Below are 27,317 nucleotides of genomic sequence, written 5' to 3' on the forward strand. Positions count from 1 at the left end.
ACCCTCATGCGGTATCAGAGAGGCAGCGACTGTCTGCCAGAGTCCTCTGAAGACTCCGAGTCCAAGATGGCCTGCTCCCAAGCTGGAAGTAGATGCTGTTTGCCAGGACTGGTGGCTGGAGCGCTCACATGTGACCACTTCACATGATCTGGGCTCCTGACAGCAGGGTGGCTGGATTCCAAGAGGGAATATCCTAGGAATGAGCATTTCAGCTTCTACAATGCACCCTCATAAGTCACAGATCATCACTTTGCCTTCATTTATTGGATAGCCAGTCAGGAGCAGCCCAGAGTCAAGGGGAGAGGAAATAAATTCCATCTCTCAGAGGGAAGAGTGACAAAGAATTTGGGGCCATGTTTAAGTCAGTACAGAGCCTCAATGTAATAGGGGAGGAATACAGAGTAACCCTCAAATAGTGGTAGATGACTGAGTAGCCAGAGGTGACCTAAGAAGCTTGAAATGCAAGAACAGTATGTGTACTTTTGGACGGGTTATATTGGGGCATCTAACGGACATCAAGGTGGATTTGCCCACTTTACGATGTTAAACCAAGGTCAGGAAAAAACTTTGCCTGGGGACTTCCCTCTAAATATCCGCATGGCTCCCTCTCGATTTCCTCCAGGCCTGTGCTAACGTCCCTTCTTCAGGGAGTGGCTTTTCAAGCACATAGGAAAATAACGAGAGGAGGCTCTAACGGGGTACTTTAGAAGTCCACTTACAGTGAGTTTATTTATTTATTCAGAGCGAAACATTGGTTTTGTTGTTCCACTTATTCATGCATTCGTTGGTTGATTCTTGTTAAAAAAAAAAAAAAATACAGCTTTATCTTCAGAGGACTCCGGCAGTCACTGCCTCTGATACTGCATTTTAATAAAACCATCAATTTTCACAAAATAATAAGACCCCTTCAGTCCTTTTTTTTTAAGACCTTATTTTTATCTATTTTTAAAGATCTTATTTATTTACTTTTGAAGAGAGGGGAAGGGAGGGAGAGAGGGAGAGAAAAACATCCACGTGTAGTTGAATCTCCCGCGCCCCCGACTGGGGACCTGGCCCGCAACCCAGGCGTGTGCCCTGACCGGGGATCTAACCGGTGACCTTTTGATTCTCAGGCTGGCACTCAATCCACTGAGTCACACCAGCCAGGGCGAGACTTCTTCAGTCTTAAATTGAGGACCTCAAATAGTTTTTGTAGGTTCTTTGCATCAATGTTTTCCTTATTGGAAGTTAAAACAAAAAAAATATTCTTTTTAATAAACTTACTCTGTTCGGTGTTGAATGGTGTCCCATGGGAATGCATATCTTGACATCTGAGGAAGGGTCTCTACAGAGTTGATTAAATGATTAAATTGAGTCCAGCTCCAGTGTGACCAGCGTCCTTACAAAAAGGGGAAATCTGGGCTCAGACACGCCCACAAGGACGTCTACCCCCGTCTTGTCACCTTGTATTTGAGCCACTTGACCCTTTTTCTTATCACTATATCCGAGGAGATGTTTTTATTGGTTTTTGGAGAGAGAAACACCGATTAGTTGTCTCCCAGACGCCCCGACCGGGCTCACACCGCAACCCGGGTATGTGCCCCCTCCGGGAATCCAACGCAATGCCCTCGGCGCACGCGGGGACGCCCCAACGAATCCGGCCACCCGGTCAGGTCAAGAAACAATGTTAACTATAAGGCAGTAAGAACCCCAACATAAAGAGGGGGAGCCCCAGGCCCGACTTTACCCCAGTCCTCCCGTCCCAGCGCGCAGACGGCTCTGAGGGAACAGCCAGGTTACAGTCGCGGGCAGCGTATGCTGGGTGCCGGCAACCCCTTGAACCCTCATCTCTCAGGTAATGGAGGCCCAGGTCGCCTCACAGCGTCGCGAGAATCGCAGCCGGGAGCCGCCGCGGGCCACCATTGGCCGGAAGCCGAGGGCGGAGGCTCCCATTGGGTCGAAGCCAAAAGGCCCCCATTGGTCGAAGAAACAACAAAGGAAGACTCCATTGGTTGAACGTTACGGCGCGCCGCACGGCCTTCTGGGACTTGTAGTCGCAGCGTCGCCAGAGCGACCGCCATTGTCCGGGGGTCGGCGAGTCGATCGGTCCCTGTGGTGGAGGCGGCTCTAGGGTTTAGGGTCGTCCGGGGCTCCTGCCCTCTTCTTTATCGGTCCAGGATGGAACCCGAGGAGGGGGCGGCCGCCTTGGCGATGGCTACGGGGCCCCCGAAGGAACGGCTTCAGGTAACAATAACAATAACGGTGGCAGTGGGCCCCGGCCAAGCGTCTCCCACAGATACTGACCCGTTAACCCCCGCTGCTCCCGGGGAACAGGGCACGGACGTTATTCCCCGTTAAACACGGGGAAGCTGAGGCGCAGGTCGGCGCGCGCTGGCACCGCTGCTAAGGGGCGGGGACGGGATTCGAACCCAGAGCCGCCAGTCCCCGATGGCGCATGCTCCGTTGGTCCTCCACCGATACCCCCCCCCCAGGCGGAAGGACGACCCCCGGCGGTGATGGGTCATCGGTACTGAGGCGTGTAGTCAGCAGGCACCCACCGAGGGCCTGGCTCCGCACAGCTCCGACCGGGGGGCGGGGCACCACCTGGAGGAAGGAGAGCTCACCACGCACCCCGTTAGTGGGGCGAACGGCCACCAGGATCCCCGCACCGCCATCCCGCGGGGCTGTGGGGACAGCAGCGCAGGGCAGCCAGTGGTTTGCAGGCCCCTGAGGAAAGACCCCGATCCACAGCTCCAGCGATTCTAGACAGACGCCCCCGCTGGGGTCCTCCCTGAAGTGCTCTTCCTGCACGTTGGCGTAATCCCTGAAGCTCGCGTTTTTGAAGTTATGTGTTTCCTGTCCTTTTTTTTTTTCTTTTAAATCCTCACCTGAGGATATGTTTATGAGAGAGAGAGAGAGAGAGAGAGAGAGACGTAGATCGGTTGCCTCCCGTACATGCCCCGCTGGGGGTTGAACCCACAAACTTGGTGCGCAGATGACAGACGCTCCAGCCAACTGACCCACCTGGCAAAGGCACGTCCTGCCCTTTGTTGTTGTTTACGGGGGTTGGCATTACTTCAGATTTGGTATGCAGAGTGAGGCGCTGAATCATCCTAGATTTGCATGTTTCAGGGTGTGCGTTGTTGCAGAGCTGCATGAAAATGCAACCTCCGTGTGGTTTGCTTTAGCTGGGGGCTGGCTGGGCCGGCATGTGCCATGTCAGAGAAGGTCAGAGCTAGACAGTAGTTAAAGCAGCAAAAAGGGATTCTATCCCGAACTCTTGGAGAAGAAGGAAAGAGACTTCATTGTAGAATTAGGCTCAGTTCTGTACACCATAAGAAAATGGGGCTTTGTAGCGGGTGGAAGAAAGGGGATTCTTGCTGAAGCAGGCCAGGTGATCATATATTACGTAGACAACTGTGGGTGATGAGAACTTTGAAAAAGGTAAAGGACTGATCACATATGGAGGATGGGGGTCCCGGCTAAACTGGCGTGACAGAGGCTTAAAGGTCATTCGCCTAAAACAATAATAAATATTGCACAGTTTCTTTTTTTTTTATGATTTTATTAATATTTAGAGAGAAGGTCGAGGGAGAGAGAGAAAATCGATTGGTTGCCTCTTGCACACCCCCAACCAGGGACTTGGCCTGCAACCCTGGCGTGTGCCCTGGCCAGGAATGGAACCGGGACATTTTGCTTTGCAGGAAGACGCCCAACCCACTGAGGCACATCAGCCATGGCACCTCACAGTCTCTGCTGATAGGAATCCTGGAATGACTTAGCTGGTGGTCCTGCCCTGGGCTGCTGTCCCTTGAGACTTGACTGGGGCTGGAGGGTCCCCCTCCAAGATGGCTCGCTCAGGTGACAGGTGGCAGGAGGCCTTAGTTCCTTCCCACGTTGGCCTCTGTGGAGCTGTTTAGGTGTCTTTACAATGTGGCGTCTGGCTTCCCACAGAGCAAATGATCCAGGAGAGGGCCTGGTGAAGCCACAATGCCTTTTGTGACCTGAGCTCAGAATTCTCACTCTGTCAAGTACCCTACCAGTGACACAGGTCAAACCTGCTCAGTATAGGAGGGGACCACAAAAGGGTTGGAGGTCATAGGGAGCCTTTGGAGGCCGGCCACCGCAGGAGGCAAGGAGCAGAGTGGAGGGCGTATTAGTGTCCTGTAGTTGCTATAACATTACCACGAACTTGGTGGCTTAAAACAATACGTGTTTATTCTTACATTCTGGAGGTCAGAAGTCTGAGATCAGTGTCACTGGGCTGAAATCCGGGTATGGGCCGAGCCACCCTTCCTGTCAAGGCTCTAGGCGGGGAGTCCCTTTCCTTACCTGTTCCTGCTGTTAGCGCTGTAGACCTTGCCTTCCTTGGCTCCTGGCCCTTTGTCCACCTTCAGAGCCTGCAGCGTAGCATCTTTCCTTAATGGTCATACTGCCTTCTGCCCTCTGTAATTAAGTGTCCCTCTGCCTTCCCTTCTAGGCACAGTTATGACTGCATTTAGGGCCCACCTGGATAATCCAAGATAATCTTCCTGTCTTAAAATCCTTAATCACATCATCAAACTACTTTTCGCCATTTATGGTAACATTCATGTGGTCCTGGAACTATCCTCAGGGGTTATTATTCAGCCAAACACAGGCAGGCTAAGGGTTCACCCGTATCCAGTGGTGAGAAGGAGCCATTCAGGTGTTTTAAGCAGGAATGGCATGCGTTTGAGAAAAACCAGTCAATCCCCTGGGGGGTGAGACTTGAGAACTAACTCAGGAGGGAGCGAGGGAGGCTGGGGACAGTGGCCAGGCGCTGGTTGATGCCAGGGTGGCCTGGTCAGGTTGGGGGTGTGAGTCTAAGCCCATCCCTGCAGGCCTAGCAGTGCAGAGCGAGAGGAGGGCTACAGGGGGCCGAGGTGGACAAGCAGGGACAGTCATGAGACAGCAGGGAGTGGGCTCCTGCTAGAATCCCATGAAGAGGCATGAAGAACCCATGTGAGAGGTCTTGTGGCCTGGACAGACCAGGGTCCATGCACCCAGTGCCCGGGGTCTCACTGGCAACTCATGCAGAGTGGGTGATGGTGGGTGGGGCAGGAGGGACGGGGAGCATGTGTCAGGGTTGGAGGACCTTACGAGTAGGCAGTGAGGACAGCCAGACGGCAGCAGAGACCTCTGTTCCCAGTGCGTAGGTTCTGCATGTTTTCTGCACAATTTTTTGTCAGACCACAGGCTCTGTACTATAATCTCTTTAATATTTAAAAAATCTACTTGTGTTTTTCTTAAAAGAAAATACTGTTTTAAAATTGAGGTATTTTTGCTGGGTGGCTCAGGTGGTTGGAGCTTTGTCCCATGCACCAAAAGGGTGCAGGTTCGATCCCACTCAGGGCACATACCTGGGTTGTGGGTTTGGTCCCCTTTTGGGGCAGGTACAGGAGGCAGCTGATCAGTGTTTCTCTCCCTCCCTCTCTTCCTCTCTAAAAAACAATAAACATATACGTGAGTGAGGATTAATAAAAAATAACATAATATCGAGGTATTGATTTTAATTTGCATCTTTTCTTGTGGTTATTTACTACTTGTATTTTTTATACCTTCTTTGATATCTTCTGTAGTTCCTTTGTTTCATTTAGGTTGCCTTTATTATTGGTTTGTGAGAGTTCTTTGTATCTTCTGGATACAAGTCCTTTATCATATGTGTTTTGCAATTAGTATCTCCCATTATGTGGTTGTCTTCTTCATTAGAGTGTCATTTGGAGCACGAAAATTTTTAATTTTGATTAAGTTCAATTTATTTATTGCAAGTGCTTTTGTTGTCATATTTAAGAATCCTTTGTGCCCTGGCTGGTGTGGCTCAGTGGATTGAGCACCAGCCTGCGAACCAAAAGGTCGCTGGTTTGATTCCGTCAGGGCACACGCCTGGGTTGCAGGCCGGGTCCCCGGCTGGGGGTGCACGAGAGGCAACCAATTCATGTTTCTCTCACACATCAGTGTTTGTCTCCCTCTGTCTCCCTCCCTCCCTTCTCTTCTCTAAAAATAAGTAAATAAAATCTTTTTTAAAAAATCCTTTGTCAGATCCAAAGTTATGAAGATTTATCCCTATGTTTTCTTCTGCAAGTTTAATGGTTTCAGCTCTTATATTTAAGTTTTCGGTCCATTTTGAGTTCTGTATGTATGGTGTGAGACAGGGGGCCAACTTTATTCTTTGCATGTGGCTGATTGTCCTGTACGGAGTGTTTTACAGCCTTATAGTCACCTTTGTAGCCCCCAAGGGAACAAGGAAACGAGCAAGCAGTCTTGGGTTCCTGCTCTGTGCCTCTTGAAGAGGAAGTGACAAAGCCGAGACTGATCCAGAAACATCTAGTTTTGATTGTGGCCACAGCCAGCCCACAAAAGTTTTGTCTGTAGGACTCATTTCTTCTCACCAGAGATTGGCAGTAACGACCACTTTGGGCCTGTGTTTCCCCACAATCAGTTCTGAGTCCCAGCTGTCCCTTCAGACGGGGCATATATCACCTCTCACAGGCTGAATACCCTGGTAGGCTCCTACACTGGCCCACTTCAGTTACTTGTCAGCCTGCTTGGTCCCTGAAGGCAGGTGAGTTTCTCTTAACTGTGCACCCCTTTTCAGAGAGAATGACAAGCCTTGGTTTGAATCTGAGGATTAGTGTGTCAGTTGACTATAGCCGCGAAACAAACCATCCCAAACCTAGCGCCTTGAGACGATAACCATTTCTTTAACCCACAGATCTGCAAGTCAGCAGTGTAGAGAGGTCTTTGTGGGCACCCTCGCCTGCCTGTAATCGGTTGTGGGTCAGCTGTGGGTGGCTCCGGTCTTGCCTGGATGTTCTCACGTGTTCTCTCTGTACAACCCACACCCACAGGCAGCAGCCCAGCAGGTGCCCGGCGAGTCCTGGCTCACGTCGCCCAAAGCGTGTACTCTCTCAGGACACTGGCCCACCTGTCTTCTCCCTCCCCCTTCCTCCTCTTCTTCCTGAGAGCACTGATGGGGACAATCCAGCTGACTGATCATGTGTGTGATGTTTCAGGAACCGGTGACCTTCCGGGACGTGGCTGTGGACTTCACCCAGGAGGAGTGGGGACAGCTGGGCCCTGCCCAGAGGACCCTGTACCGGGATGTGATGCTGGAGACCTTCGGGCACCTGCTGTCTGTGGGTGAGGCCTGCTTCCCGAGCTGACGGGCAGATTTCTGCAGCCACTTATTCTTTATGGCTTATAGCTTGTAGGGCCTCTGGTGTGAGGACTTGACCTTGGGCTGGAGATCAGGGGCCTTGGGTTCTCCCTCCCTGCAGGATATATGGGCAGGAGGATGCCTGCCCCTTTCTGTCCCATGGCAAAGCCTTCACTGTGTTGTGAGATGTTTCAGTATCCTGATGGTCAGGAGTAGGAGCTTGAGGCTGGGCTGGTCCTTTCTGCCCAGAGCAGAGGCCCACATTCTGCGTCTTTCCCTGTTTCCAGGGCCTGAGCTTCCCAAACCCAAGGTCATCTCCCAACTGGAGCAAGGAGCTGAACTGTGGACCGTGGAGAGAGGAATGGCCCAGGGCCGCTGTCCCGGTGAGAACCCACCGGGTGTGGTGTGTTGGGGTCCCTGAGACCATCTGCAGCTCCAGTGACCACAGTGAAAGGTTACAGGGAAAGTCGGGACGGGGACAGGTGGGTGGGGCAAAGTTCAGAGGAAGCCGGGTCCAGGTCGCTCCCCTGGTGGGGCTGAGTCTGTGGTGGTTGTTGCAGAAGGAAACGGTTTCGCCTTCACCTCACTGGCCTGTAAGAGGGGAGCCTGTCCGTGCTGAGAGGGTTCAGCACTGGGGGCTCCCCTAAGCTGTCCTGAAGATGGGGGCCCCGCCACCTGTAGGTGGCCTATCAGACGTAGATTTTCCAAAACTGATCTGCTCCTCTGCCCCGCCCCCAGCCTGCTGCTTCCTGCCTTGTTCGGTGTCTGTGTCCCCAGCTCCTGAGGGCAGGGCTTGCACCTGTGGGGTCACTGCTTCATCCGCAGCACCGGGGGCCACGTGGTAAATACTCTGGGCTTGCGGGCTGCCTGCAGTCTGTTTGTTTTCTATCGCAGCTGTAACAATTCAGTGAACATAACAGCTTAAAACAACACACATTTATTGTCTCACAGTTCTTTAGTCATAGCCAACTGGTTTGTCTGCTCTGGGTCTCAACAGCCAAAGGCAAGGTGTCAGCCAGGCTGGGGAGGGGGCCTCCCAGGGAGGCTTGGGAAGACGCCACATCCAGGCTCCGCCAGCTTGTTGGCAGAATTCAGGTCTGTGTGTCCTAAGACTGAGGTTTTTGTGTTCATCCAAGAGTTGTTCTCAGCTCTGGGAGGCACCCGCACACCCTGGCTGAGGTCCCTGGCGCACTCCCTCTCCTCCTGCCTCCCTCTTCTCCTAAACAATGAGGGGATTGCTTCATCTCCCTGTTGTAAGGTCAGCTAATGGGTGATTCATGTCACCTGTAGAACATCTTCACGGCAGCACTTACATGACAAACTGACTACCCAGGGGACAGCGTTGGCATTCTGCCTGTCTCTGTTGCATATTTTTTTTCTGCGGCCCTTTAAAAACAGAAAAATCTGATCACTTAAGTTATATAATGTCTAATCCCCGTGTTGTACATCTGAAACAAATATAGTATCTTGTGTAAACTGTAATTGAAAAATAAAAAACTAAAGTTAAAGAAAAGATACATAAAAACCATCTGTAGCTTGGGCGCTTTCTTTTCTGGCCCCTGATCTAGGCCCAAAGCTGGCTGGTGGCAGGTGTTCAGGAAGTATTTGTTGGGAGGATAAACTAATGAAGCTGTGTTTGCAGATGCGACAGTTGGTGTTGACATAAAAGCAGAACCAACATTTCCCTGGAGGCAGGGCAGGTGGTTGGGAAGTGGCCCCCGCTCTCAGGGGCCTGTCCCCTCTTCATGTTTTTCCCGCCAGCCTCTCAGAACTCTGGTTTCTTTCAGGCTGGGGGCCTGGACCTGAAGGCCGAGCGCCGCCCGCAGAGCAGGGCCTTCTCCCGGAGGAGCCGGCCTGCGCCACAGAAAGGGAAGGCTTCCTGGGGGACGCAGCCTGTCCCGCCCCACGAGGGGAAGGCTGGGACTGTGGGCGCCAGGTCAAGGCACCGGAGAAGGACCCGGATAGTCCGAGGCACTTGGAATCTTGCCTCGAGGAAGCAGCAGTTCCAGATAGAAGTTATGAAAGTCTCAGACTTGGGGAAACCTGTGATCTGAGCTCAAACCTAAACCCGTCCCCACAGATCCCTCGGAGCGAGGATGTCTGCGCTTCCGACTCGCAGGCCACAGAGTCGGAGGGTCACTCACAGCCTGTGGGTCAGCAGACGGGCTCCGCGGGGGCGCAGCCGAGTGACCGCGGGGACTGCAGTGCCGCGTGCGGGCCGGCGGGCCCCGAGGCGGAGCTCACGCCCGGCTCCGTGCCGGAGAAGCCCTACAAGTGCGCAGACTGCGGGAAGTCCTTCAACCACAACGCGCACCTCACGGTGCACAGGCGGATCCACACGGGCGAGCGGCCGTACATGTGCAAGGAGTGCGGCAAGGCCTTCAGCCAGAACTCGTCGCTGGTGCAGCACGAGCGCATCCACACGGGCGACAAGCCCTACAAGTGCGCCGAGTGCGGCAAGTCCTTCTGCCACAGCACGCACCTCACCGTGCACCGCAGGATCCACACCGGGGAGAAGCCGTACGCGTGCCAGGACTGCGGCCGGGCCTTCAACCAGAACTCCTCGCTGGGCCGCCACAAGCGGACGCACACCGGCGAGAAGCCGTACACCTGCAGCGTGTGCGGGAAGTCCTTCTCGCGGACCACGTGCCTGTTCCTGCACCTGCGGACTCACACCGAGGAGCGGCCCTACGAGTGCAACCACTGCGGCAAGGGCTTCCGGCACAGCTCCTCGCTGGCGCAGCACCAGCGCAAGCACGCGGGGGAGAAGCCCTACGAGTGCCGCCAGAGGCTGATCTTCGCGCAGGCGGCCGCGCTCGCCAAGCACGAGTGGGCGTGCGACGCGCCGGTGAATCCAGGGGAGAGGGCCCCGCGGAGCGACAGGCCCTTCAAGTGCGGTCAGTGTGGCAAGTGTTTCATTCAGAGCTCGCACCTCATCCGGCACCAGGTGACTCACACCAGGGAGGAGCCTCGTGGGCGGCCCCGGCGGCGGAGGGAGCAGCCCCTGGGCCGCAGCTCCCATCAGCAGGTGTGCCCAGGTGAGGACCCGGGGGGCGAGACAAAGGCGGCACAGCATGCAGGCAGGGCGCTCGCCCTCTTTGACATCCGCGAAATCATGCAAGAGAAAAACCCAGTGCACGTTATCGGGGTAGAAGAACCTTCCGTGGGCACTTCCGTGGTGTTGGATGTCAGAGGCTCCACGTAGGGAGAAGTGCTGCAGGTGACTGTGAACCACAGGTACGGAAGTGTGGTAACTCCTCGTGGGGTGTTCACCGACGGGGGCGCTAGTGGTAAGAACTTGGCCCGGGCCACCTCTGGCTATGAAAGATGCTTGAGATTGGTGGTCCTGAGATCTAGCAAGCCTGGTGTCCCCTTTAACCACAGATGTTTGGTACTGTTCCCTTTATGATCCTGAAGTGAATTCACACAATGTCAAAAAAGTCAACCTCCAGCCCCGTTTTGTAAAGGATAATTAAAAGTAATTTATGATGGAGTAAATGTGTACTGAGTTGGCGCGGAGTCTCTCTATGACTGTGGTCCGTTACGCTGGAGACCCAGCACTGTGCTGGTTGTCACCTGGTACGTGGGGTCTGGGTTGCTCGGAAGTACTGTGAGGGGCATTGCTGTATGAGATGTGATTTTTCACAACGATGACTCACTCTTGGAAAAGTTCTGAGCAAAACAGAATGCTATTGCATTTCTGGAAACTTCTGTATAAAATTATCAGCATGTAGGAATTAGTGTGCATTTGCATGTGAAGTCAACTGAGGGTCTAAGTTCACACTTAGAACAGGGTTGTTTCATACATACACATGGCCTCTAAAGGCCAGTCCGCACGTCATAGACATTAGAGCAGGCTGGCTCCCACACACCTGCCAGCTACACTCATGCCCAAATCAAACGACCAAGAAGCCCTGTGAAGCTCCACAGCATTACCTGGGGGCACCACAGTCCCTGTGAAAACCATTTCACCAGCCGGTGTTGCTCTAAGCCGGAGGTCCTCAGTCGGGGCAGTTTTGTGTCCCAGGAGACATTCAGTGCTGTCTGGAGACATTTTTGTTTGTCATGACTGGCAGAAGGGAAGGGTGCCACTGGCATCTAATGGGTTCAGGCCAGGGATGCTGCTCCGCATCCTATAATGCCCAAGACAGCCCCCTTGGCTGAATTCTCTGGACCCACACATGCCAAGGTGGAGACATTATGCCCAGCACTACAGCCAACGTTTTCCAAAATGTAAACTGGTTGATCAGGGCTATGTACTAATAGTCCTCAACCTTTTGATTTTAACAAGTGATATCATTAGCTAATGCACAACGTGGTGTTCAGTAAGTTTTAAAATCATTTTGCCATATTCATAATTGGTGTGGAGTAAGGAAAAGAATCCACATACTTTTCTTAGTAATCCAAAACGTGGATATTGTATTCACTGGTACCCCTACCTGCCAAGGATTCTTTGCACATTGGTCCCAGAATTCTGTCATTTCATCTATTTTTCTGAACATATCTCTACATGGCAAGGATTTTTAAAAATATATACAGCCCTGTTGGTCCATGGGGACAAAACCATATTCATAGTCACACTTAGCCATCCTTTGCCTTGTTTACGGTGTTGATGTTTGCATGGAGCGCAGGTGAAACTCCTGGGGCCTCATTGCGAATGAGGGAGGTGGTCCCCAGATGGTGGCTCATCATCTTCATCACCAGGCATGGCAATAAAGAAAAAAAAATGCTCACTTCACTTAGCAGTGTCTGTGATGGAGCAGGAAAAATTATCAACTTTATGAAATCTCAAGTAAAACTGCACAGCCATTATCACATCTAAGCAGATATAGCAGTAGGTCCTCAATATACCATCAGATGTCTACTCTTCAGAAATCCCTGGTTGCCTCATGAATTGTTTTGTCTTCTATTTGGTTTGTCCTAATTAGGATCCAAACAAGATTCACCCAGTACTTTTGGTTGTTTTTTTGTGTTTGTTTGTTTGTTTGTTTTTATTTACTTTTAGAGAGAGGGGAAGGGAGGGAGACAGAGAAGGAGAGAAACATCGCTGTGTGAGAGAGTGATTGCCTCGTGCATGCCCCCAACCGAGGACCTGGCCCACAACCCAGGCATGTGCCCTAACCAGCAACCAAACTGGCAGCCCCTCCGTTCACAGGCCAGTGCTCAATCCACTGAGCCACACCAGCCAAGGCTGGTTATTTTCTGTAGGTCTGTTTTAACCTGTACGTAGGCCTCTCCTTATTATTTTTTAAATTCTCACCCAAGAATGTGTTTCTTGATTTTTAGAGAGAGAAAGAAACATTGATGTTGAGAGAGAAGCATCAATTGGTTGCCTTTTTTTTTTTAATAATTTATTTTTTTGTTTGTTTTTTTATTTTTAGAGAGAGGGGAAAGGAGAAAGAGGGAGAGAAACATCACTGTGTGGTTGCCTCTCACTCGTGCCCCCAACTGGGGACCTGACGTGCAACCTAGTCGTGTGCCCTGACTGGGAATCGAACTAGCGACACTTGGCTCGCAGGCCAATGCAATCGGTTGCCTTCTATATGCATCCTGACTGGAAGTCAAACCCACCACCTTTTGGTGTTCTGGATGACACTCTGACCAACTGAGCCACCCAGCCAGGGCCTCCCATTTTTCTTTTTCAGTCTTATTGTGGGGGGAAAAAAGTTTGTTTCCCTTTCCAATCTGCCCATCAGACAGACGCTCCTTGCTTTGGCCTGGTGGAATGCCTTCTGATTTGGCATCATACCACCAGGTGTGTTTGGGCGCTTTGTGAATTGTGTGACTCCCATCTTGGATGGGGTCTCTGCTGGAGGTCCCAGCTGTCAGTGCCAGGTGAAGCCAGACTTCTGAGAAAATGGTTTATTTCTATATGATGAAGGACATGCTTACATGACTATTAACGTCCACAGTTGCACACTTTGCCTCAATTATCTTACTGCTTTTCTCCAATTTTACACTCAGGGAAAGCCAAGCACTCTGACCTTTGTCCATGCCATTGTTGACATAAAGCAGAACATCCTGTCCTGGCTGGTGTGGCTCAGCGGAGTGAGCGCCAGCCTGTGAACTGAAAGGTTGCCAGTGCAATTCCCAGTTGGCATATGCATGGGTTGCAGGCCGGGTCCCTGGTTGGGGGCATGTGAGAGGCAGCCCATCAATGTTTCTCCCTCTCTTCCTCCCTTCCCTAAAAATAAATAAATAAAAATTAAAAAAATAAAACAACGGAGTATTTACATATAACCTGTGCACATCCTCTCGAAAAAAAAAAATTGTGATTGAAGTGTGATCCTTGGTGTCTCATAGCCCACGGTGTATAAAAACCAAGGATTTAAACCTGCTTTCTAACCTAAAATGAAGCAAGTCAACCATTTACAAGTTCCATTATACAGATGTTGCTTTTTTGTTTGCTGCACCCGCTGCTCGGCTGGGCGTCATCCCAACACCAAAAGACTGTGGGTTCCAGCCCAGGTCAGATGGCGGAGGGTGGGAGGGCACAGTCATCCATGTTTCTTTCTCCTTCTCTAAAAATCAATGGGAACATACCCTCAGGTGAGTGTTGTTTTTAAGTGCATAAACTGGAATCCAGGAGACACCAGGTACAAGCTTGAACTTGTCCTCTCCCAGTGGAGTCGTGGAGTTGTATAGCCAGCTTAATTCTCCCAGGAACACTTGAGTTGGGGTACCACAGACTATTGCCAACCTGCATGCTCCCCAGAGCCTGGCCATATTTGTTGGGGATTGGTAACATCCTAAACCCCAAGCACATCTCAGGATGTGACGGTATTTGGAGATAGGGCCTTTTAAGGTTAAATGAGGTCATATGGGTGGGCCCTAATGCAATGACTGCTGTCCTCATCAAAGGAAATTTGGAGACAGACACACACAATCACAACCAGGCATCCACTGTGTCACACAGTCACACCTGTGATCACAATAACAGTCACTGTAGCAACATAACAATGTCATACACAGGGACCTTCATGCTGTTTCAGGCCCCTATCACCTCCATGTCTGGCTCACAGACACCATCATACATTGTGACAGCCACATGCATCTACACAGTTATCACATGGTGACTAACTCAAAGGTCTTTCGCACACGCAGATGCACAGAAGTACCCACACGTGGTCACACATGGCCCAACACACAACAGACACGTGCAATCACCTGTACATGGGCACAATGACCCACACACACTACACGATACATACCCTCACCCCCGCACCGTCATCCTCGACACACCTTATGTCCACGCACCATGCACGCCGCCTTCACCCGCAAACGGTCCAGCCGGACTATCCACTCGCCGCCACCCCGGGTCCGCAAAGGCCCTGCCCGTGGACAGCACGCCCACCTGGACTACAACTCCCGGCGTGCCCCAGGGTGCTCGAGGGGCTCCTGCGGGGCGCCTTCTGGGAATTATAACCCAGACCGACGCCGGGGCCGTGGGACGCGGGCCATGCCGGGAGCTGTGGTCCTGGAGTGCTGCGCGGCGCATTCTGGGAGTTGTTGTCCTCGCCGGGGTCTCCTTCGTCCCGCGCCCCTGCCTCAGCTTCCGCTCCGGAAGTGCCCCCGGCCGCGCGGGTGCGGTAGGTCCGGGTGGTTTCCCGTCGGGGTCGTGGCACGTGAGGAAGAGCGCAGACCTGGAAGCCGCCAGCGCCTGAGGTGGCCCGGGCGACATGTGCGGGAGCGGCCGCGGGCGGGCGTGACGGGCTGACTTCCAGGCGCTCCAGCACCGACGGACACCTGTGAGCGCGGGACCGACGGGTCGGGTGTTGGGAGGACAGACGGACCGAGCGTAGAACTAACTGATGAAATGCGGAGTCTTCGTATCAGGCCGGCTGAGGGGCGACTAAGACTATGAATGACTGGAATGATACTGTGAGGCTGTGTGTGTAGTTGACGGTGAGTGACACAGAAATTGTGTGCGCCAAGGAATACTTTGGGTTGTGACTGACTCTGGGGTGCATGCATATTCGCTATGTGAATGAGATTGATTGATCGACTGATTTTATTTATTTGCTTATTTATAAACCCTCACCGGAAAATGTTTATTGGCTAAGGAGAGAGAGGGAGAGAAGCGTGGATCAGTTGCGTCCTGGGTACACCTGGACTGGGGATCAAAGCCACAAACTTTGGTGCACAGGTGACACTCCCAATCACCTGAGCCACCCAGCCGGGGCTTGACTGAGCGTTGTCACGAGGACTGAAATGTGGGTGATTGGCAGAACTTCCCGAGTATATGACAAAGAATTTGTGACTTGCCTGTCTGCAGCTGAAATTGTGTCACCAGCGCTTTGTGGATATGTCACCCGGCGCCTTCTGGGAGCTTCAGTCTGGCAGGGGGCTGTGGAGTCATCAGACTGGACGTTTACTGCACGTTGGCTGTGCCCCAGGCCTGTGCTGGACACTCCTTAGGGATCTCCTTGGGTAATCTCACCGCAGCCCTCTGAGGTAGGTGCCTTATCAGGTGGGGTGTAAGGAAGGAGTTAGGAATTAACGGACTGCTCCCTTCAGTTGATGAAGGAGTTGTGGGCTCGGAGGACTAGAAGAAGTTAAATGCAGAGAGGGATTTTAGGACAAGGGAGTAACAAGGACAAAGACTGAGAGGAATGGGGGTCATGGCAAGGACAAGATGACCAGAGGCCCACATGAGCGTTAGAGTGGAGTTAGGGACTAGAACAGCTTCACCAGCGGTTGTCTGCTGCCACTGAAAGGTTTCGGGATTGGGGTCTTGTTTGACTAACGTTCACTTCTCCCTGTGCCCAAGGCCATGACTGACCTCTGGCCGGGTGGCTTCTTTGAGTTGGGATTCCAAGGAGAGTGGATGTCAGAGCTGACATTGGAAGAGAAAGACAAAGAGATGAGCTGTAAACACTTACACCTGTGGGAGTTGTGGGTGGAGCAGGGAGAAGCCAAGTCCTTGAGTAAGAGGGAGCCTGTGGCCCCAGCACATCCGCTTTGGGATTTCCTAGGAGGTGTTACATTTCACTTTTTTCCCCTGACTATAATTAAAGAAAAACATTCACTGTGAAAAGCAGAGAGAAGTAGTAGTCTAAAAGACCTTGACAAAGATATAGATAAATTGGAATCCTTATCCACGCTGGTAGGAATGTAAAATACTGCAGCCACTTTGGAAAAACAGCCAGGTAATTTTTTTTCAATTAAAAAAAAAAAAATTATTGATTTGAGAGAGAGAGAGAAACAAAGATTTGTTGTTCCACTTATTTATGCATCATTGGTGGATTCTTGTATGTGCCCTGACCTAGAATGGAACCCACAACCTTGGCCTATCAGGACAACACTCTAACAACTGAGCAACCCATCCAGGGCAGCCAGGTAAATTTATTTTTTTTTTAGTTAAGCGTAGAGTTAATGTATCACCCACACCCTGGCTGGTTTGGCTCAGTGGATTGAGCGTAGGCCTGCGAGCTAAGTGTCACTGGTTCGATCTTCCAGTCAGGGCACATCAGAGAAGGAAAACTCTGACTCCAAAAAACCTCCGCTGCCTTGCGGCATACCTCTTCAGGGGAAAGGCTAAGGGAGTAAACCCCGACAGAAAATCCGGAGCCGGAGTCCCTAAGGCGGTTTGACGTTGTAGTCAACACCGGCAACTCCTGCGGCGCACCTGAAGCCAAGCTGTATTGACTCCGTCTTTCCCTTGGACCCTTCAGCTGCGAAGAGAGGGGGGGTCTGCTGCATGGGCAACAGCAGACCCTCCATATTACCCTGCCCAGGCTCTGTAGCTTCAGCTTCACTGGAGAGGACACTCCAGCGTCATCGCAAGATGTCGATTTAACACGGGAGGAGACAGATACCGTGTCACTCCCGAGTCGGACTGCACAGCCATTCTCGGCGGTGCAGATAGACTCTTAAGAAGCTACACCATCGTCTCTCTCTCGAGACGGACGGCTGCTGGAATATATCACCCAGCAGTTCCACTCCTAGCTACATAGCCAAGAGAATTGAAAACACGTAAAAATTTACACATGCAATTTTCATAAATGGCAGCAATTTTCATAGTAACCAAAAAGTAGGAATGACTCAAGTGTTCATCAGCTGATGGATGGATAAACAGAGTGTAGTATATCTACAGAGTAATAGTATTCAGTCATGAAAAGGAATGAAATACTGGTACATGCTACAGTGTGAGTGGCCATCAAAAACAATGTGCTCAGATTCTGGCTGGGCAGCCCAGTTGGTTGGAGCATTGTTCAATAAGCCATAAGGTTGCGGGTTTGACTCCCAGTCGGCACATAACCTAAATTGCAGGTTCAGTCCCTGGTCGGGCCATATACAGGAGGCAACCGATTGATGTTTCTCTTTCACATCGATTTCTCTCTCTGTCTCTTCCTCTCTCCCTTCCTCTCTAAAATTAATAAGCATATCCTCAGGTGAGGATTATAAATAATTTTTAAAAAAATCGTGGTCAGTAAAACAATACAGACACAAAAGGTCGTCACATGTTGTGTGGTACCATTTAGATGAAGTGCCTAGAACAGGCACAGAAAGCAGCCGAATGTTTGTTAGAGGTTGGGAGGAAGGGAAATGGAGATATGTACGGGGTTTCTTTCTGGGGTGGTGGAAATATTCTGAAATTAGAGTTTGATGATAGTTGTATAACCTTGTAAATACACACTGAAGTGGTAAAGTTTATGATATATTTAAATAACTTTTTTTAAGCAGGAAAATGTTACAGGGGAGGGACTTCATAGAACCACAACCCAGAGGAACCCACCTCTTACTTAGCGTATTTTCAAGGTTGAAACATGTTTTAGCATGAAGCAGTACTTCATTCCTATTTACTGGACATAATCCATTTTATGTATATATGTTGTTTTGTTCCATTGTTGACAGACATTTGGGTTGTTTCTTCATTTTGGCTGTTATGACTAATGCTCTGTGAACATTTGTGTACAAGTTTTTGTGTGGACATATATGGTTCCGTGTCCTTTGAGTGTAGTCTTGGGAATGGAACTGCTAGGTCACATAGTAATTCTTTGTTTAACCTTTTGAGTAACTGACAGAGTATTTCCCACAGTGGCTGCAGCATTTTACATTCGCTTCCTATAATTCTAATTCCCATTATGAGGGTTCCAAATTCTCTACATCTGTGCCCACACTCTATCTTTGTGATTATAGCCCTCCTGGCGGGTGGTTTCTCTGGTAGCATCTTTTCATGTCTTGTTAGCCATTTGAGTCTCATCAAATCCTTTGCTTATTCTCTAATTGGGTTATTTATCTTTTTACTATGGAGCTGTTCGAGATACAATCCCTTACTACATATATGATTTAGAAATATTTCTCCCATTCTGTGGGTTGCCTTTTCACTTTCTTGATGGTGGCCTTTGAATCACAAAAGTTTTTAATTTCGATGAAGTCCAGCTTATCTGTTCTATCTTTTGTCACTCATCTAAGAAGGCTTCGCATAATTTTTAAGTGTATGTGGAACATTGACAAAAATTAACCATATATTGGGTCACAGACCAAGTCTCAGTATATTTCAAAGAATTGAAATTGACCAGAGCACATTTTCTGAGCCAAACAGACTTAATCTGGAAATTAGTAATAAAAATAACTAGAAGACTGAATTCCAAATAACCACATGAAGAAACCACAACAGAAATTAGAAAATATTTTCAACTGAGTAAATGATAAATGAAGATGCAACATCAAACTTGTGGGTGTGCAGCTAAAGCTGTGTTTAGAGGGAAATTTATATTCTTAAAATACATGTAGAGTTGACCCTTGAATGATGCTGGAGTACAGATGATGTATTATAGAATTGTTTACCTGAAACCTATATAACTTTATTAACCAGTGTCATCCCAATAAATTTTGTGTGTTATGTGTATTATATAAGAGTAAGCTAAAGAAAATAAAATGTTAAGGAAATTATAAAGAAGAGAAAAATACATTTACAGTATTTATTGAAAAAAAATCCAAATACAAACAGATCCACACAGTTCAAACCTGGGTTGTTCAAGGGTCGGCTGTGTTAGAAAAGAAGAAAAGCTCAAAGTTAATTATCTACATAGCCATCTCAGAAGCTAAAAAATAATGAGCAAATCCAGTGAGGGAATGATCACATGGCTGCCTGGGGAGTGTGAGAGAGAAAGGAGACCCAGCTTCCTGGGAGGAATGTACCTTAAGCAGGCAGGCCATAGAATCTGGGTCCCTGGGTTGTTAAACTCACCCATTTCTTCATTATCTGGGAAACTGGGCAGATGTTTTCCTTCTCTGGGTCTGTTTTTATATCTGTAAATTAGGAAGCAAAGTTCCCACCTCCTGAGTTTGTTACGAATCTTCTTTTGTCTTTCTTTCTTCCTTTTTTTTTTTTTTTTTTTTTATAAGCCTCACCAAAGGACATTTTTCATTGCTTTAAGAGAGAGAGAAACATCAGTGTGAGAGATAAACATTGATTGGTTGCCTTCTTGTATGCACCCCAGCTAGGGATCAAACCCACATCCCAGGTATGTACCCTGACTGGGGATCAAACCTGCGATCTTTTGGTCCATGGGACAACACTCCAACCAAGCCATACCAGCCAGAGCTGTTGTGAGTTTTAAATGGTTGCTGTATGCAAGCATTGGGACCGATGTTCATTGCTGAGTGGGTGCTATCCTGATTATTTTGAGGATCTGTTTCTCTGTGAGAGTGAGTCACATCCCGCAGGCCGCGGGCCAGCACGTGCTCTGCTCTGCAGGTGTCAGGCAGCGCCCTAGCTTCCACAATGCCCAATTCTGGTCTTCCTGCACACCCAGATCCAGGGTTCACTGCAGTGCTGCTGCCCAATGGCCACCCATCAGGTCCCCCCGAGTCCTGTACCCTGGGAACAGGACGGCTTCCTGCGAGTGAAGGTGGAAGATGAGGAGGCCAGCCTCTCCCAGGTCCAGGAGTGTGACCTTGGCAACGCAGCCCACCCCGAGGCTGCTCGTCTGCGCTTCAGGTGCTTCTGCTATGAGGAGGCAGCGGGGCCCCGAGAGGCCCTGGCCCAGCTCCGCGAGCTCTGCCGCCAGTGGCTGCGGCCCGAGGTGCACTCCAAGGAGCAGATGCTGGAGCTGCTGGTGCTGGAGCAGTTCCTGGGCGCGCTGCCCCCCGAGATCCAGGCCTGGGTGGGGGCTCAGTGCCCCAGAAGCAGCAAGGAGGCCGCCATGCTGGTGGAGGATCTGACTCCGGCGCTGGACAAGAGAGGTGAGGGGCAGCGACAGGCAGGTTTCTGCAGGACACCCCAGGAAGGGGCTGGACAGGAACCGGGGAGGGCAGGGCTTGGGGTCCCTCAGCAGTTGTCCTCCCATTTGCGATTCGCCTGAACTCTCACACTGTGCTAAGCACGTCTGTTTTTATGGCTAATGACCCAACACCACGCAGCTCAAAGTGACTGAAGCAAAGTCGGGAGGCCTCATGGCTGTGACCGAGACTCAGCTGACGGCATCAGGACTCTCTCTTAATCGTCCTATTTCTCGGTTGGTTTTTCCTGTGATAGCTTCTTTGTTAAGTCGCCTCTCTCCCCAACGGAGACAAAATTGACCAAGCCGCTCCTGGGGGAGGACAGACAAAGGTCCCCAGGCTGCGCCCTGTGAACTGCTTGAGATCTTATGCTTGTCTTTGGCTGACTGGACCCCACAGAAGGACATGAGCAAGGCCAGCTCCCCAGAGGAAAACTAGGCTGCTGGTACCAGACGAGGGGCTAGGTCCCCGGGTGCAGGTGGGGGACAGAAATGCCAGGTGTCCCTGTGCGTGACCTCTGAGCCCCGCCCCCCATGTGGCCTCTAGGGTTTGGGTGCTCCGACCTGCTCTGAGCCTGAGTGGGTGGCGTTACTCTGGGAGACTCACACAGATGTCCTGGCCCAGGGTGGTCCCATGGAACGCAGGGAGGATGGGACAGTCCAGAGCAGGAAGTGGATGCTCCTCCCAGAAGGGGCCGGCCCCACCTAAAGGTAGCAAATGGTGGGGTGGGCCTGCGAGACACCCAGGAGGAGGTGTGGCCTGGGCAGGAGGAGAATGTAGTTTGGACACAGAAGGATCATCCAGGCCTGGTAGACGCAGCCACTGCTCTGGCTCCTCCTGGCCATGTGCTTTCTGTGCCTGTTTTCCTGTCGGTAGTAATGACTACTTCAGTGTCACTGAGAGCTGAATCCAACACACAGGAACTGTAGCTGTCAGGACAATTTGTTCAGCCCTTTGAGAAACAGACATTTGTGGAAGAATTTGGTCAGGTGCCCTCCCTTGGCCCCGTTGGCTGTGCCCAGGCCAATGTCACAGGGCCGGGCCTCGGGAGGGAGTGGCCCCATTCTCCACAGGGTCAAGAAAAGACAAAACAGGGCTGAAGGAATGAGAGAGAGCCAACAGTTCAGGCAGAGGGGGTGGTGGGGCAAAGGCCTCGTAGTGTGTACAGATCAGTGCATTCTGGGAAGGGCAGGTTTCTGGAATAAAAGAAGAAGGGGTGACGGTAGGACTCAACACCTGGCTGGCAGGGTTAGTGGAGCTAAGGGGACATCTGTGAGATTCAAGGATGAGATACTAGAGCCAAGACCCCACCTTGGCCACTAGCTAACTGTGTGGCCTTGTACAAGTTACTCAACCTCTCTGAGCTTGTTATGTGATCTTGTACCATGTACTCTAGACCTTCCCTCAGCTGGGCCTCAGTTTCCCTGTCTGAATGCCGAGGGAAGCTGAAATGACGCAACAGACATTGCACGCTTCACTTGGAGCTTAATAATGGCCAGCAACCCACGGAGGCCAGCAGTGTATTCGCCCCTCATACAGACGAGGAGACTGAGGCCAGACGAGGGCAAGGTCGCCCCGGGCCCAGGAGCCAGCCAGCGGCAGTGCTGGGGCCCCGCGGTGGACTTGCTGCAGTTACTCCGCTTGCCCCCTCCTTCCTGGGAGCTGTCTGGGAACCGATGCCCTGTGCACCCATCAAGGGTAGGTCGGGGCAGGTGCCTCCGCTGCGAACACAACCCCATCTCCAGCTGCCCTTAGCCCTGCTCCACCTGCACAGCACTTTATTATAAAGACTGGGCCTGGGGCGTCGGGTGCGGGGAGGCCAAGTGGGCACATCACACCCTTACCCACAGCAGCGATTGTCCACTTGGGTTCAAGGTAGAGTTGACTGTGCGAAATTTCACAGTCGCTGACATCCGGGATTGATCCCTCCTCCAGCCAGAGCACCTGCAGACCCACCCAGGCCCAGAGGTCTGGCGCTGAGTGCAGAGGGCACAGAGGCTGTCGGGGACACGAACGGCGATGGTGAGGACAGATCCTTCCCATGCTCGCTGTCCCATTCTCTCTGTCGCTTTCTTTCAAATCAGTTCATTTGAGCCCAAATCAGGAGCCTTGAAGGATGGAGCTTTGGGAATGGGGAGGATCCGATGCACTCAAGGGTGCTGCAGATTTTGAGGGTGTAGGAGACCAGCAATGTGCTCTTTGTCATCCAAGACACCAACGAAGACGCTTCTTGGGGAAACACGACCGCATGTCAGGAGTGACCCATGTGTCCCCTTGTAGAGCGAGGCCAGGCTGGAGCGGGAGAGGCAGGTATGGGGGGGGCTGATGCTGTGGTTCTGGTTGTTTCAGGGTGGGAGCTGGGAGCTGAGCCCTTAGAGTCAAGGTGCAAGCACAGCCCCTCGGAAGCGTCAGACACAGCCACTGAGACCGTTGCGGGGGGCGTTTCCCCGGGACGCACGTTTCGTGACGTCTTTGAACCCCCGGGCAGCTCAGAGAGGCCAGCAGCACTCTCGGGGGGTGTCTGGACAAAGTCTGTAACCCAAGAGGCAGATCTCAGGGACACTCCAGGGCCTCACCAGGATGCCCCCATGGACCAGCCTGGCTGTGACTCTGGTGCTTTCAGAAGCAGTCCCAGTGTGTGGCCAGATGTCACCTGGGAAGAGAAGACCCCTTCGGAGGTGAAATTTGGTCCATTGGACGGTCCTGGGCCAGATCCTCCATGTGTGCACGCGGGGAGGACGTCCTCCAAGTGTGGAGAATGTGGGGAACAGTTCCGGAGCCCCCCGGGCCTGGAGGTACACCGGCCGAACCGTTCCCGGAAGACGCCTTACACCTGCAGCGAGTGCGGGAAAGCCTTCATCCGGAGCGCCCACCTGGCCCAGCACCAGGTTGTGCACACAGGGGCGAAGCCCCACGAGTGCGCGCAGTGCGGCAAGGCCTTCAGCCGGGCCACCCACCTGACGCAGCACCAGCGCATCCACAGCGGGGAGAAGCCCTACAGGTGTGGGGACTGTGGCAAAGCTTTCAGCCGCAGCACCCACCTCACACAGCACCGGCGGGTGCACACGGGCGAGCGGCCCTACACGTGCGACGTGTGCGGCAAGGCCTTCAGCCAGAGCGCCCACCTGACGCAGCACGTGCGCACCCACACCGGGGAGAAGCCCTACCGGTGTGACCCCTGCGGGAGAGCCTTCAGCGACTGCTCGGCTCTGATCCGCCACCTGAGGGTCCACTCTGGGGAGAAGCCGTACCAATGCCGGGTTTGTCCGAAGGCCTTTGCGCAGAGCTCCTCCCTCACCGAGCACCACAGAGTCCACACCGGGGAGAAGCCCTACAAGTGTAGCGACTGTGGGAAGGCCTTCAGCCGCAGCTCCGCCCTCCTGGTGCACCTGCGGGTCCACATCGCTGTGCTGCGGTGACCCCCTGGACGGCGCCCTCGGCCTCAGCCTGGAAGAGAAACCCTGAGTTCCAAGGAGCCAAGAAGAACGGGGTGGGTCACCGATGACTCCACGAGAGTGATGAGCTCTTAAGGGCAGACCTGGGCTCTCTGGGAGCGACTGCATTTGAGGACCTGGATGAATGCAAAGGTGTCCAGCTTCCGGAAGGATCCCACTGTCTTCCAACCCCACTAGGTCATCTCAGAGAGAGGACAGCCGAGTTGAGGATCTGGGTATGTCCTCGGAGCCAGAGCAATCAGGTGGCATTTCTGTCAGGACTCAGTTGTCCCAGGACACGCGGGGCTGGATTTCCAGCTTCACGTTCCGTTCCTCCTCTGCTTAGCCCAGGTGGCACACTGCCCATGCCACCTCTGTGCCTTTCCGCCGACTGTTCCACTCCACTTATTCACTTGCAACTCCAAGGCCGGCTTGCGAGGCTGCCTCTTCCGTGAGGCCTTCTCCGGACACTGCATCTCTCTTTCATCCTGCTGTCCTCACTGAGGGTGCTGCTGACACTCGCCTAGAGGCATTTGTGACTCTTCCCCTCCTTCCACATCCCGCCACCTACTGGCCCTGTTGGTTGTACCTGTACTCACCTGTGCTTTGTTTTCTTCTCCACCACCGTCACCTTGTGTGATCCCTCCTCGCCTGTCCTGCATTCTAGCAGGGCCCTTCCAGACCCTTCCTGCCTTCTCCATGCTAGCCTCCTCTGAGCACTTTCCACACCCTGATCTGATTGTGTTCTCCGTGGTGGAAAGCTCTCTCGTGCGTCACCTTCTACGGCACAGCTTCCCGAATGGGTTCCAGGTTTGCCAAGATGGGAGTTGCTTTGGGCCCCAAGCAACCTCGCTGGCTACCTTCACACGTGCCTCTGAATCTGGTCATCTTTCCGTGTGCACTGTAATGTGAAATGGTTTCGAAGTACTACTGTCTGGGATGCACCTCACACTCCTGTGCCTGCCCATCCATGAGGATTCATGACATGGCCCCACTGGCCACATGGAACTACCTGTAGTTTTTGAAGAAGCCATACTTTGTCCCACCAACGTGCCTTTGTACCTGTGCCTGGGACCCTCCTCTCCGCTTTCCTCTAAGGTGTTTCAAATATAACCCTGTCCCCAGCAAAGGGTCACCCACCCTCTCAGGCTGGCTTCAACCTGCCCTTCTTGCTTCCAGAGCTCCTGCAGCTAACTTCTCCCCAATTTCTTACCACGTGGTATTCCCTCCTTGCAGAGTGCAGGCCACGTCTTACCCTTACTGCAGGACTCAGCAGGCCCTGACCCAAGTCCGGTTGCCATGCTCCACCCGGCGGCATCCTTGCGTGTGTTTTCTGGGCTGTCTCCCACCACAGCGGGCCCTGCAAGGCAAGAACAACCTGGTTTTCCCCAGGACCCCAGCACTCACAGAGGCCTGGCACACAGCGGCCTCAATAAAATGTTACCGTGTTGAGTCTGCCCTTTCTGTGGCCCCAGAGCCCCCAGGTGCCATGGAGTCTGGGGCTGCCAGCCTCCTGTCATTTGAGCTCTCTGGCCTGCTCTCAAAGTGCCATGCCTCTGTCCCGTTTTCAGGGTCCATGTCTAACTTGATGTCACAGCCTCTGTTCCTCACTATCAGGGTGTCTGTGTTCTTTCCTGTTTCTCTGATGCTCCTGTCACATGGGAACCGCTGCCCCACCACACTGTTGTGTACGCCCCCGTCTCTCAGACTTGTTCCATCTGTGACGCAAGTCAACAGGGACATAAAGAGCAACCAGAGAAAGGTTCCGAACAGGAAGGCTGAGACCCAGGGAGACAGATCCGTCAGTGTCTGCAGGAGGTTCCCAGGTACACCCACACTCAGGCCAGCTGCCGCCTGCATTGCAGTTGAGGCTGACAGACGGAGAGGAAGTGGATAGACACGGGGAGAAACTCGAGAAGTGGGACATCTGTTAACAGTGAGATGGTCGCACGGGCCGGCAACAGGCAGCAGGGAGTGAAGACATGGACTTGAGGTCATTGCCCACCTTGTGCAGCACCTGACCCAGGGCTGTGGCTCTGACTTGCTCATCCATCTCCACCTCCTTCTGTCCCAACCCTCCCAGTCTCTTGTCACCAAAGAGTGGACTCTCCCTCCTGCTGACACTTGAGTATCTCCAGGGCCTGCTTTGTCACCAGGTACATGTCTGCCCATGTCTGTCTAAAGCGGGAGGAGGTTGGGGGAGACAATTTTTATTAGGGGTCTACATGTGCTGGTCAGTTTGCCAAATGATGTTACATACATCACCTCATGTACTCTTCATACAACACCCCCATGTTGTAGAGGCAGGAAAGAGGGGTCAACGAATGTAACTAACAGGCCAAGTTTACACTGCCAGGAACGGGGAGCACTCAGATTGGGAGCACAAACAAATAATCAGCAACGTCAGCACAAGTGACAGTCCTCAATAAGCCAAGTAAGACACACACATTGGGTTTCTTTCAAATCTGGGCATGTTTACTTATTTTTGTAATATATTTTTTTCTTTTTTAATCTTTACCCGAGGATATGTTCATTGGTCTTCGAGACGAAGGGGGAGAGAGGGAGAAACATGAATCAGTTTCCTCTCGTATGCACCCCAAACTGGGGATCAAACCCACAGCCTAGGTGTCTGCCCTGACTGGGGATCGAACCTACAACGTTTTGGTGTACGAGATGAGATGACACTCCAACCAACTGAACCACCCATCCAGGGCTTATTTATTTTGTTTTATAAACCCACTCATTAGCAGTCATTCAACCTGTCCCCTTCCCCAGCCCTAGGCAACCATGAAACTACTTCCTTTCTCTATGGATTTGTCTATTCTGGACATTTCCCATAAATGAAAATGTGTCCTTATGGGGCTGGCTTCTTTTACTTAGCATATTTTAAGGTACATCCCTGTGGTAGTATATGTTAATTCTTCACTTTTTATGATTGAATGATACTCCTTGGTGTGGATAGACCATGTTTTGTTTTTCCATTCATCCATCAATGGACATTGTGAATCATGTTGCTATGAAGATTAGTATACAGGTTTCTGGGTGGCCCTCTATTTTCATTTCTCTTGGCCATACATGTGAGAAAACTGCTGGGTCGTATGGCTCTATGTTTAACATTTTGAGGAACTGCCATGCTGTTTTCCAAAGCAGCTGCACCATTTTACATCCCCCCGCTCCCAGCAGGGTAGGAGGGTTCCAACTTCTTATCCTCCTCAGCTCTTGCTATTGTCTTTCATTTTATCCTTCCTAGTGGAAGTGAAGTCGTATATCGTTGCGGTTTTGATTTTGACTTTGATTTATAAAATTCAACTTACTTAACTAAAAAAAAAAGTTCACCCATTATCCCACCTGTGGGGGTTCTATAGAAGAGACCCACTTAAAACCAGGACATGGGAAAGTTGAGTGTAAAGGAATACAGAAGGATATATAAGGCAAGCATGAAGCCGAAGGAAGCCCGTGGAACTATTCATGTCAGGCATTAACAGGGCATGCGTTTA

The 27,317-nt window shown here is 51.7% G+C and overlaps 2 protein-coding genes across 2 annotated transcripts; both read left to right on the top strand.

The window, feature by feature from the left end:
• The first annotated feature begins 2,118 nt into the window (after nucleotides 1-2,118).
• On the top strand, nucleotides 2,119-10,372 carry ZNF8 (zinc finger protein 8). Its single transcript, XM_090261062.1, has 4 exons — nucleotides 2,119-2,223; nucleotides 7,014-7,140; nucleotides 7,444-7,539; nucleotides 8,944-10,372. The coding sequence occupies exons 1-4, from the start codon at nucleotides 2,158-2,160 to the stop codon at nucleotides 10,359-10,361; spliced, it is 1,707 nt and encodes a 568-aa protein (XP_090117188.1). The 5' UTR covers nucleotides 2,119-2,157; the 3' UTR covers nucleotides 10,362-10,372.
• A 5,989-nt stretch (nucleotides 10,373-16,361) lies between these two features.
• On the top strand, nucleotides 16,362-25,272 carry ZSCAN22 (zinc finger and SCAN domain containing 22). The gene is made up of 3 exons (XM_090261065.1): nucleotides 16,362-16,495; nucleotides 19,927-20,350; nucleotides 22,736-25,272. Exons 1-3 carry the CDS (start codon nucleotides 16,427-16,429, stop codon nucleotides 23,803-23,805), a joined length of 1,563 nt encoding a protein of 520 aa, XP_090117191.1. The 5' UTR covers nucleotides 16,362-16,426; the 3' UTR covers nucleotides 23,806-25,272.
• The last annotated feature ends 2,045 nt before the right edge of the window (nucleotides 25,273-27,317 follow it).

The sequence above is a fragment of the Furipterus horrens genome, unplaced genomic scaffold, assembly GCF_987537825.1.
Source record: "Furipterus horrens unplaced genomic scaffold, mFurHor1.1.pri manual_scaffold_13, whole genome shotgun sequence".
Lineage (NCBI taxonomy): Eukaryota > Metazoa > Chordata > Mammalia > Chiroptera > Furipteridae > Furipterus > Furipterus horrens.

What these genes read in the sequence shown, in the direction of transcription:
- ZNF8 (XM_090261062.1), top strand. Translation starts at nt 2,158, where the DNA reads ATGGAACCCGAGGAGGGGGCGGCCGCCTTGGCGATGGCTACGGGGCCC. An exon ending in CGGGCACCTGCTGTCTGTGG is followed by an intron (nt 7,141 to 7,443) that starts GTGAGGCCTGCT and finishes CCCTGTTTCCAG; the next exon opens with GGCCTGAGCTTCCCAAACCC. An exon ending in GGCCCAGGGCCGCTGTCCCG is followed by an intron (nt 7,540 to 8,943) that starts GTGAGAACCCAC and finishes GGTTTCTTTCAG; the next exon opens with GCTGGGGGCCTGGACCTGAA.
- ZSCAN22 (XM_090261065.1), top strand. Translation starts at nt 16,427, where the DNA reads ATGGAACCCACAACCTTGGCCTATCAGGACAACACTCTAACAACTGAG. An exon ending in AACCCATCCAGGGCAGCCAG is followed by an intron (nt 16,496 to 19,926) that starts GTAAATTTATTT and finishes ACCCAGATCCAG; the next exon opens with GGTTCACTGCAGTGCTGCTG. An exon ending in TCCGGCGCTGGACAAGAGAG is followed by an intron (nt 20,351 to 22,735) that starts GTGAGGGGCAGC and finishes TGGTTGTTTCAG; the next exon opens with GGTGGGAGCTGGGAGCTGAG.